Raw genomic sequence first — 11,794 nt, forward strand, 5'->3', positions numbered from 1 at the left:
CGATTTCAACAGTAATTTCCAAAAAGCAAGAGGAACCCTTTATTCTTCTCATGATCTCTTCACACACAAGAATCTTAATGCACCGTACACGAAAATAAATCTCAATCTGGCAAAAAACACCTCTGCTTAGTACCAAAAAGAGGAAAAGCAAGGCTTCCATAATTTCAAGAGAATATTTTTGGTCCCCTCCGTTCATCAAAGTTAAAAGTAATGATCTGCTTAGTATTTAGTTTTCGTTTCCGTGACAAGAAGCTTGAACCACCACCTCCTTTAATTAATTTAAAGCATCAAGTTCAACGACCAAGAGAATTTCGAGAAAGCAACGTCACGATAGCCCAGTTCTTTCTGTCCTGCAGCCTTTTTCTTCTTTGCTCTATCAGAGTGACAAGCTGTTAAGAACGTTTAAAGTAGATCTCTTTCTCTTTATAATTCTTTGTGGAAATGAACTCTCCAGAGACATTAATTAATAGTTTGCAAGGTTCTCTTTACGATTGAATCCTTAGCCATTGACCGATTCAAAACCTGATACCGAAATATCTTTGTTTTTACCTGTCTCGTAATGTGTAGTACAAATAACGAAGAATGAAAAAGTTTCGTCGGCAAGAAAAAAAACTACTTGGTTTCATTCTCATTATTCAACAATGGTCGCATCGAAAGCAGATAAGGGGTTTCCAAATATATGTAGCGCTTGGCATTTGTAGCTACAGTTAACATGACTTGTCTCTTCAGAAACCAGGACAGGAAAAGAAAGTGCTTTTGAATCAGCTTTGAATTTGATTCGGGTCCACATCTAGAATTCTTCAAGTAAGAACCTCTTCTTTAGTTATTTCAACAGTTTAAAGGAGGAAACAAGATCGCAGTCCTATCGGGATTCCTTTTTGTTAAAGGCATGCAGCGGGACTCGTAAACTACGAGAAAGACCTTGATTATATATAGAACTGCAACTGGTGCAAGCAAAGTATGATTATCCCATAGTGCTTTTCACACAAACTAAATTAACGAGCTTATATAGCATCCCAACTGAACTGATGTATCCTTTTGCCTTTGATTCACCATCACTTAAGCCATGACCTCATTTGATAGTGGTGGCTTCTGGCAACGTTCCAAATCCTTTTTGGATGATGAAATCTTGATAAAGAAGCTCCTACTTAGCCATGATCCAGATGGTCGTCACCTTGATTCTGAGATGCTTCTTTGTGCAGTGGAGAACATCATGTTTTATGCTACTACATCAGAAGTACTACTAATTTCCTGCTTTGTTACATTGTTACTACAAATTTTAGATGTTTGCTCAGAAGGCTGGCTTGAATGCTTATAGTTTGACTCACTAATGTATCAATTTTCTGAGATCCAGGCAAGGAAGTTTCAAGACATAGAATTTTGTTCCTATTCTTCATTTTGCTAACTCTGTCAACCCTGAAATAAACTGGAAATGCTTTGCAACATGTGAAACTTCAAGAATTAACATCTTATCTGTGGTCTGAGCCCTTTTGTTTCAAATGGTATAATGAGACTAATAGCAAGTCCTTTAGACATTGCTGTCTGTCAAAACTTGCATCATATAAGAAAAAAATAATGATTCTAGTTAATCACTGGAAATAGGAAACAATTTTAGATTGATTTAATAGTTTATAGATGTTTTATATTGTAGACTGAATTTCTGAAACTTCATTGCATTTGTTATTGTTTTTTGGTATAAGGAATTCAAGTATGCTAATAACCTTGATGCTGTATTTCTGACACAGGTTTCTGACAAACCTGCTGATGCAAATTTAAAGAGTCACATTAGCAACATTGAACTAATTGGATCACAAGAACCACTAGTGCACACCATCTACAAAATTGCGCACGAGGTAATTCTGATCTCTCTGTCTCTAGCCCCCTTGCATTTACAAATGTCTTATTTTTTTTTTATTGTGATTGCAGATGCTTTGCAAGTGCCCTGGTAAAGGAGATCTTCATACAAGAACAATGGCCTTGTTTGATTTGCTGGGAAATTATGGATGGGCTGCGAAGGTGGCGTTAGCACTTGCAGGTTTTGCAACAAGCTATGGTGAATTTTGCCTCATAATGCAGCTACGCCCTCATATCTCCTTGGCAGTATCACTTGCAGATTTTAAACAACTTCCGAGTAGCATAAGCATCTTGAAGCCTCAAGTGAAGGCCTTAAGATTGCTTGTCAAGACAATGGTGGATTTGACAAAGTGCATCATCGAGTTTGAAGGTTTGCCAGCAGTACTTGTAGGACCATATATTGAGAACCTAGCTGCTATGAAGTCAGAGATCTATGTTACCGCTTACTGGATCATTCGAAGCACCTTGGCGTGCTCTTCTCAAATCACAAACCTGAAGGCCATGAAACCTGAGCAAGTGCATGTTCTGACCTGTCATAAATCTTAGAAAATGCTGATTTTCCCATTTTCTGTTCCAAATTTTTTTTTTTCAAATGTTGAGGCCACACTTCAAGTTGAATAACTCTACTGACTTCAGTTACTTCTACAGGTATTCCAATATAATAATTGCGGCATGGGAGCTTTTAAGTCTGGACTACAGGTTGAGCAGCATATACAGTCACCTTAGGCCGCTGGTGGATGCTTTTCGTCAACAAACAGGTCACTGTCTGGATTGTTTAGAATGATTTAGAAGCCTTTCACTGACTACACAAGTACATTTTGTACAATAGTAATTCTGATATATTCATTTATATTGTTTACAGAAGCAAAGCTGCACCAGAAGCTACTGAACCTTTTCGAGGAGTCCCACATCGACAACCAAGAGGTGCTTCAGATGTTATTTGCTCTAAAGGATGACCTGCCACTTAAGGATTGTCCTACACAAGTAAAGGTGAAAGTTCTCCTTCTTACATTTTAATTTGATTTACTTTTTGCTCATTAAATTAATTATTTGTATCTATTTGAAAGAAAAAGATTGTTATTTCCCTCTTTACACTCTGATTAAAGTCACCACAAGTTTTGCTAGTTGAACAACTATAGCATTAGAACTTAGATATAGCAACTGGCTTCTCTGTATAATTTTCATGCATCTGATATAGTGAAGGAGAAATCAATCTAAAATGATTACATCATTTGGCATTTTATGATTAAAAACTCTGTTCATCTTATTTAGTAACTCTTGGATTCATCTACAGTTAGGTGTCTCTGAATTGAAAAGCAAGGTTGTCCTACTTTTGGTTTCTAAGCCAGATCTCCTACCATTAGAGCAGTTGTTTTTTCTAGTTCACCAAACATACGATCATCCTCACAAAAAGGTAGAAGGAAGTTATGAAATGATATGGGTTCCCATTTCATGTTCTGAAACATGGACTGATACCGAGGAGAAATGGTTCAATTTTCTATCAAACTCCATACCATGTTACTCAGTTCGACAACCATGGTCTCTAAACTCTGCAGTAATAAACTTTATGAAACAAGAATGGAACTATGGGGATGAAGCCATTATGGTAGTTTTGGATTCAGAAGGGATGACAACAAACTTGAATGCGCTTGATATGGTATTCATATGGGGTTCTGAGGCATACCCCTTTTCACTTTCAAGAGAAAATGAGCTTTGGAAAGGGGAGCACTGGACAATGCAACTTATCACTAATGAAATTCACCCCATCCTTACTCAATGGGTAAGATACTGAGAACCAACAACACATCTCTTAATGTGTATTAAAATAAAACCTTTTTTCTTCTTCCTAGCCAAAGCTGGATCTTTTATATTCTACTCATTACTTTGAATTTATGTCAGGTTGAAGAAGGGAGAAATATTTGCATTTATGGAAGTGAAAACTTAGAATGGATCAGAGAATTTAGTGCTAAAACGAAAGACATAAAGGATGCAGGTGTGCTGCTTGAGATGATATATGTTGGTATGAATAACCCGAATGAACATGTAAAAGACCTTTTAACCACTATCAATATAGAAATACACAGCACCTTACTCTCTTTCACGAAGGTACAGCTCTTTTGGCTTCGGTTGGAGAGTATGAGAAGATCAAAATTCCGACTAGGACATACTGCCAGTACTGATCATATTCTAGCAGAGGTGTTACCCTTGCTGTATAACAATGATGACAATGGCTGGGCAGTATTTGGAAATGGATCATCAGCAGATATGGTAAGGGTTCAAGGTGCTGAAATCATTAAATGCTTAAATCTGTTTCGACAGTGGGGAGAAAGTGTGGCACAGTTGGAATTCATAGGTGCTCTTAGAACTGTCCTTGAACCACCTCTCCTTGGTGGGCCTTGCAATCACACACAAGTTATTCCCTATTCTGAAGGGTTGATTGAAGGAAGCATAGTATGCCAGAAATGTAAGCGGCTTATGAAGAAGTTTACTATCTATGAATAATTGTAACTAATTAAATAGGAAATCTCAACAGAGATTTTCTGACTGAAATAGCATCTGTTGAAGGGACTGATGATAATAGTTTTGATTTAATCAGCGCACGCTATAATTATTTTTTAGTAAAAAAGAAGTTAGTATTTCAAATCTTATTTGGAGGAAGAAAAGGGAAAAAAGAGGAGTTGCTGACCATTTTCTTCCTCTTTTAAATGACTATAATCTGGGATTCAAGTTAACTTGACAACAGAGGTGGAAGCCGGAAGGCCCTTCCTGAAGATGTGAAAAACAAGCCCTCCCTAGTCTAAAAATGCATCCATTAGAACAATGTAGGAATGGCATGCCATCTACATTTCAGAAGCATTAAAAATTTGTCATTCTGTAAACTGAACACAAACTTTGGAACAAAGAAATTGATATTCTACTAACTGTTAGAATTTTCTATTAGTAGACAAGACAGACTGCTAGTATTTCAAAGGAATTTGTTGAACAATGTATATTGATAGAATAATTATTCATCTGCTCAAGCTTTCCTTTAGGATCTTGTGCTATTGAAAACAATATATTTATTCTTCCAGATATTCTAATAACTGAACCCTTGCCCTGCATCACCTAGTGGCCTGACTCAAGTCTATTAAATTCCCTAAAGAGTACGCATTTTAACTCTTGAAGGCTTGAAGCCAGCGTGAACTTAGATGCCCATTTCCTTTTCTCTTCCTTATTGACTTCTTTGTTATAGCAGGCGTCTTATTGTGAACAAGCTGAAAGGCTCTTTTACTTTTCTGTGCTGTACACAGGTGCCTTATTACTTGCCAGAAAATAAAAGGTCGTTATTAGATCCTGGCAATCAACATTCTGCAGCTCCTCGAAGCTTTGGAAGTCTCCATCTTCAAGCCCCTAGAATTTAATTGAAAGCTTAATATTCTTAGATGAATGAAATGGTTCCATCAGCCAAACGCCTGAGTCAGGGCTGCTGCTGACCAGATGAAACAGGACCTTGAATAGAAAACAGAAGTTGAAAGAATAACGGCGTAACAAGCAAAGAAACAAGCTCAAACAGAGTAAGAAATGCAATTGTTGGATAAACCCTTCACTTCTAGGTCTCATTTCTTAATTAATTGAGATTACAACACTACTAATAAGCAACGAAGCCAGCTACATGACTAAAGCCTAGGTGGAATATGTGATGAACACTACGCATCTCAGCTTTTTGCCTCAAAGACGCAAGGAAAGCTAGACCAGCTAATCACGTTGGCTGGATTCTATTTGTTAGCAAATAATATTAGATTCTACTGCTTTTTGTTCGTACTCATTTGGAGACACTTTTCAAGCGTAAATTTTCCTGGATCTCCATCTTCTGCTAAACTTGCGATCCTACCACAGAGTTCCAAACTTCCAATAACAATCCTGTTTAGAAGGAAATTGAAAAATCAAAAACTCAGGAAGGGAATCACTCGACATTACAAACAATTCTAAAATAATCAGAGAATACATATAAAGTAATTAAACCAAGACAGTTTTTTTGCATTAACATTCAACAAAGAACATGCATTTCAGAAGGTGAAAGTCGCCAAAATTCCTAGTGTAGGAATCTCAGGAGTCAGGACTATTCTTTATCCTGTTAATATAATCTAATGGGACAAGCCTTTATACTGCTGAGATCAGACAAGCTATTGCCAGGCCTTTATTCAAAGTTCTAATCCTCTGTCAGCACTTCATAGCTTAAACTTCTTTGGAAGCAAGGTAGCGAATTCCATCTCAAAATGAACTATATAAGGCCTATGAATGATGCCAAACAAATCCAACAAAACCTTGGATATTTCCTTTCTTGACTCACACCAGAAAATCCACCTCTGAAATAATGGAATTGTCAGCAATGTCCCATGGTAGAAGCGACCCACACATGTTCTCATCAGCCTCGGGCGGCAAAGCCATTGGGAAGCAAATCGAGGCCATCCATGATCCTGCTGGTATTCATACTAGTATGAAACCTGTTCTTGACATTGTCGAAGACATCTTTCGCCGAGCAGCCCCTCCGGTACGAGGAACAGTTCAGGTAAAAGCTTTCCCCTTAAATGCTTATTTCTCTTGGGTTTTGGTTAGCTTAAACTATGCAATTATTGTCTATAGTCTATTAAAATGATGAGTTTAGTCCTTACAATAAATTATCAAAATTAGATTTCTAAATTTTCTAAAATTGATATTTCAATCCAATCTATTAAAAATTTTCTATTATCTATACTCTTATAGCGTTTGATTCTGTTAATGTGACATTAAATTTGATAACATGACAATGATGATGTGGTATTTTATGAATGAAGTAATAATTGACGTGACCAAATACTAACATAAATTTTATAAGTTGGATATATAATTATCTAGTGTGACTTAATGGTTTTAAATATGTTTTTCACAATTTAGAAAAAGATTGTTGTGAGATAGAAGAATTGAATTTTTGTGCTTCATAATTTAAATTAGGAGTGTTGTGAAATAGATAAAAAAAATATTATGTCATCATTAACATATCATCATATGCAATGCCACATTAGCAATAAAATACCATATCAGCATAAATAATAAAAAAATTTTTAATACTATTAACAATGAGATTGACATTGTCACTTTTAATAAGTATAAAAATTTAATTTTTACAAATTATTGTATAGGGATTAAATCCACCGCTTTGTCAGAGTATAGAGACAAATTGCATAATTTAACTTCTTGGTTATAATGGATGATTTTATATGTGAATGTCATAATTAAAATAAGAAAATCTAAGTTTGTGAATCATGATTTCATTTATTCGTAGCTAATTAACATTTAAAGTAAAATGACATAAAATGTAAGTTAAAAAAAATGTATTTTCATGAAAATGATAAAATTGATAATTTTATATCTAAAATAAAATTTCTTTTATAGAAAACAATATACTATTATCAATTAAAACTAATTAATAAGTATTCAGATCAAAAAAGTAAAAATAAAAAAATAATTGAATTTTGAAAATAAATATTTTTAGAGTAAAAATTAAAAAAATATCTATTAATCAATAATTAAATAAAATACTTATTAACAAATTAAAGATTCAATTAATTATAAATAATAATAGAGTAAAAATTAATTACTTATAATAATTACAAAAAGACATCTAATTTCATAATCAATAATGAAAAAAAATTATAAGTCATAATTTTCAAACCCAAACCAACCCAAATTACTTATAAATGTTGTTAAATTCAATTAGCTACTAAGTGAGATATGTGTTTTTTTTTTAAGTGAGATATGTGTTCTGTAATTGGCATTTGATTGACTAACAAATTAAAATTATAGAAAAAAGAATTAATTTGTTTTTTAATGGACTACCTTAGTAAAATCTTAAATTATCACGTTAAAATTTTTGTAATTTGCTATCATCATTCATAAAAATTGTGCCATATAATTTCTAAAACCCACTTAAATTAAATTTTAATTAATTAGCTATTGAATAATTTGTGAAAATATCATTTTGCAATAAACTTTAGTTTAATCACTAATGTTAGCGAAAATTTTATTCATATTTATTAAATTAAAAGTTGACGTTTATAAAGTGTATATATGAATTAATCTTAGTTGATTAGGAAGAAAAATTAGGACATATAGTAACTTTTTTGTTTATCGTTATATCATAATTGATTTTTTTGTTAGTGAAATTGTGATTCCCAATCAGGTCCTTGTTTTTTTAATTTATTATTAACTTTTGATTGATTATTTAATAACATATAATTTCTAGCAATTACATAAATATTATATGTCCTTTTTTTAAAATTATTTTAATGATTACCATAATAAAAATTAAATTATTATGAATAGAGATTGGATAAATTATATGATTTATCAAATAAGAATTTGTAGATTATATAAAATAATGATAATGATATTTATGACGTGGTGGGAGTGATAACATTTGCACAGGAAGCACACATGCAAGTGGATGCATCGGATGAAAGAGCTCTCCATTCAAGCGCTGATGAGTTGATCGACTATTTATCAGCCATCATAAACAGAATTTCCTGCGAGGTTAGATTATTATTATTACTATACGACTAATTCTACATTAGAAAGCGGTTTTATGTGATTATCTATCGAATAACAAATGCCTTCTTATTCTGTAAAACTATATAGTAATTAATTTTTACATTGTAAAATAATGACAGATAGCCTACCGGTTGTCAATTGGTGAAGATGCACATGCAACAACTCTAGCAGTGGCTCACGTAGTTAGAAGCTACTCATGGGATGCAAAAGTTGTACTAGCCTTGGCAGCATTTGCCATGAGCTATGGTGAATTCTTGCTGATTGTCCAGCTTTACACTACCAATCCACTTGCCAAAGGGGTTGCACTCCTCAAACAATTGCCAGAAGTTCTTGCACGAGCTGACCTTTTGAAAACAAAATTTGACACGCTTGCCAACCTCACCAACGCGATGCATTGTGTGGCCAAGTGCGTTATCGAATTCAAGGAGCTTCCATCTCAGTACATTAGCCCTGAAGACCCAGAACTGTCATCCGCCAATTCTGATATCCCTTCAGCTGTTTATTGGACTATCCGAAGTACTGTGGTTTGCGCATCACAAATTATAGGCCTCATTGGCATGGGCCACGAGTATGTCGTTATCCTTGACTGAGAAAGTCCCGGCCCTGCTTTTTCTCTTGCCATCTGAGTTTCCCTGTTTCTTTTCCAATTTTATGCGGCAACAACAAATAGCTTCAACTTCTTGTACAATTAGAAGCTATCTCCCGATGATGTTGCTATAAATTGCTCTTTTAAAACTAGGAGTGAAGGAGGAGAGAATTTTTTTATCTAATGATAATATCATATCTCTGGGTTTTTTCCTTCAGGTTCGTATCATCTACTACAGATGCTTGGGAGCTGTCAAGCTTGGCGCACAATATCGACAGTATATGCAGCGATCTTATGGAGAAACTGAAACGTTGTCGTCAACGCATAAGTAAGTCGTGTCGCTTCACTTGAAAGATTTCACATAAAATTACATGGATCATGATATAGGAAGGTAGTGATAAAATGTAATGTCAGCATCATTATGAACGACAATAAACTTGGTTGATGCAGATGAGACAAAGGATATTGAAGCATATCAAACGCTGTTGCGCCTCTTTGATGCAATCCATATCGATAATATGAAGATTCTTAAGGCTTTGATTTACGCTAAGGATGACCAGCTGCCACTTTGGGATGGAACTACCAAGCAAAAGGTCTGCATTTATACTTCCTTTTTCTTTCTCTGAACTACCTAGTCCATTTTTTCAAGATGGCTTAATATAGAGCACTTTAAGCACCTTACGGCCAAACTGAAGGATAAATACTTTTGTTATCAAGAAACAAAATCAAGATTTAACTACAATTAATATATCAAAGGCTATGAGAATTGTTTTGAACGATTTGGTTTTGATCCAGTACTTGTAAGACATATACAGGTTAGCATTGACTTGTTGAGGCGGAGGACTGTGCTACTATTCATTTCAGACCTAGAGATTCCGCATGACGAAATTCTTATTTTGGAACAAATGTATAACGAGTCACAAGCGCACCCAACGAGGGTAGAGAGTCAGTACGAGGTGATTTGGATCCCAGTCGTAGACAGGTCCGTTCCCTTTGATGACACAAAGAGAGAGCAATTCGAGTCTCTAAAAGCAATGATGCCATGGTACTCGGTTAGTCACCCTTCCATGATTCAGCCAGCGGTGATTAGGTGCATCAAAGAGGTCTGGGATTTCAGCAAGAAGCCTTTGGTAGTGGTGTTGGACCCCCAGGGAAGAGTTGTGAATTCTAACGCGATTCACATGATGTTTATTTGGGGCAATTTGGCATTCCCTTTCACTAAGATCAGGGAAGAAGCTCTTTGGAAGGAAGAGACATGGCGAATTGAACTCTTGGCAGATTCTATTGACCCCTCCATAATCAATTGGGTATGTGCAGTCTTAATCATAAGTACTTATATTACCAAAACATTTTAAATATATAAGAAATGCTTGTTTTAACTTAATCAGAATTGCTTCATACTAAAGAGCATCTACCAATCATTTATGTAACGTATGTTTAAGCCACTTTTGCTATTGCAGTTAACAGAAGGGAAATTCATTTGCTTGTATGGTGGAGAAGACATGGATTGGATTCGGAAATTCACAACAACAGCAAAAGCTGTTGCGCAAACTGCCAATATCAAATTAGAGATGCTCTATGTGGGAAAAAGCAATCCTACAGAAAAAGTTAGGCGGAACATGACCACCATTCAGAGAGAGAATCTTAGCCGTGTATTGTCAGACATCTCGCTAATACGATTCTTCTGGGTGCGGTTGGAGAGCATGTGGCACTCAAGAGTTCAGCATGGCGTGACCGTAGAAAATGACCACATTTTGCCAGAGATCATGACCATGCTCAGCTTTGATGGTAGTGAGCAAGGATGGGCCGTGATAAGTAGGGGCTCAGATGAACTGGCCAGGGCTAAGGCGGAGATTGTTTTGAAAAGCCTTGACCAATATCCTGTATGGGAAGCGCTTGCGGCAGAAAAAGGTTTTATTCCTGCGTTGAATGATCACATCCGAGGTCTTCGCACCGAACATCACTGCAACCGTCTGATACTTCCAGGGACTGCTGGAATTCGAAGCATCCATGAGAGGGTCGTTTGCTTTGACTGTGGCAAGCAAATGGAGAAGTTCTTCATGTATCGCTGCTGCACCGATTAATTAATTAATATAAGCAATCCCCGTAGACCGTACTCATTGGAGTTGCAATTAATAACTACAACAAGCGCTGCTTGCTGCTATGGCCACGTCGATAATGTTGTGAACATTGTGAGAGGATCCTTTTCTAACTCATTGCTTATACTTGTTTTTGGTTAATAATGTCATATTTAATACATCCGAGTTGCATGATATTGTCCTTTATGAGCGCGGATTACTTTTCCCTGATTCAATCGATTAAGGTCTTTATCCTTTGTCCTTGATTGAGACCAGCAAAGGGTTCTTGTGAGAATGAGAGAGGAAGTGTTGCAAATTAATAAGTAAAAGGATACCTTAGAAGCAACGAAGAGAAAGATTAAAGTAGTTCTTAAAATAGTGGAATATTGGTGACAGGTGGAAAAAAAATAGATAAAAGAGGATTAGAGAAAGAATATTTAAAGAGAGAAGCTCTAAGTTAAATGTGTTGTTATAGCTCTATTTCATATGAATGGTGAAAACCCGAGGGTTAGAAGAAAGAGTTACTCAATAATAGGTTTTAATGCACATGAGTAACATTTATTGAGAAGAGAGGTAACCGTTACTAAACCCATTATATGACCATTGAAATAGTGAGAAGAGAAACACTTGTTTTTCATTAAAAAAATATTGAGAGGAAGATTCTTAATTACTTCCATATTTAAACCTACAAGCCAAACTCTCTAATACT

General features: G+C 35.3%; 2 protein-coding genes across 2 annotated transcripts; both read left to right on the forward strand.

The window, feature by feature from the left end:
* The first annotated feature begins 976 nt into the window (after positions 1-976).
* Positions 977-4,449, forward strand: LOC18609615 (sieve element occlusion protein). The gene is made up of 7 exons (XM_018115933.2): positions 977-1,237; positions 1,746-1,853; positions 1,927-2,372; positions 2,503-2,612; positions 2,717-2,844; positions 3,149-3,634; positions 3,754-4,449. The coding sequence occupies exons 1-7, from the start codon at positions 1,067-1,069 to the stop codon at positions 4,354-4,356; spliced, it is 2,052 nt and encodes a 683-aa protein (XP_017971422.1). The 5' UTR covers positions 977-1,066; the 3' UTR covers positions 4,357-4,449.
* A 1,688-nt stretch (positions 4,450-6,137) lies between these two features.
* Positions 6,138-11,277, forward strand: LOC18609616 (protein SIEVE ELEMENT OCCLUSION B-like). Its single transcript, XM_007044815.3, has 7 exons — positions 6,138-6,403; positions 8,299-8,403; positions 8,541-8,989; positions 9,226-9,335; positions 9,458-9,600; positions 9,823-10,314; positions 10,468-11,277. The coding sequence occupies exons 1-7, from the start codon at positions 6,209-6,211 to the stop codon at positions 11,089-11,091; spliced, it is 2,118 nt and encodes a 705-aa protein (XP_007044877.2). The 5' UTR covers positions 6,138-6,208; the 3' UTR covers positions 11,092-11,277.
* Positions 11,278-11,794: the final 517 nt, after the last annotated feature.

Source organism: Theobroma cacao, chromosome 2, assembly GCF_053813885.1.
Source record: "Theobroma cacao isolate CCN51 chromosome 2, ASM5381388v1, whole genome shotgun sequence".
NCBI lineage: Eukaryota > Viridiplantae > Streptophyta > Magnoliopsida > Malvales > Malvaceae > Theobroma > Theobroma cacao.

What these genes read in the sequence shown, in the direction of transcription:
- LOC18609615 (XM_018115933.2), top strand. Translation starts at nt 1,067, where the DNA reads ATGACCTCATTTGATAGTGGTGGCTTCTGGCAACGTTCCAAATCCTTT. An exon ending in TGCTTTTCGTCAACAAACAG is followed by an intron (nt 2,613 to 2,716) that starts GTCACTGTCTGG and finishes TATTGTTTACAG; the next exon opens with AAGCAAAGCTGCACCAGAAG. An exon ending in ATTGTCCTACACAAGTAAAG is followed by an intron (nt 2,845 to 3,148) that starts GTGAAAGTTCTC and finishes ATTCATCTACAG; the next exon opens with TTAGGTGTCTCTGAATTGAA.
- LOC18609616 (XM_007044815.3), top strand. Translation starts at nt 6,209, where the DNA reads ATGGAATTGTCAGCAATGTCCCATGGTAGAAGCGACCCACACATGTTC. An exon ending in ACGTTGTCGTCAACGCATAA is followed by an intron (nt 9,336 to 9,457) that starts GTAAGTCGTGTC and finishes TGGTTGATGCAG; the next exon opens with ATGAGACAAAGGATATTGAA. An exon ending in ATGGAACTACCAAGCAAAAG is followed by an intron (nt 9,601 to 9,822) that starts GTCTGCATTTAT and finishes AGACATATACAG; the next exon opens with GTTAGCATTGACTTGTTGAG.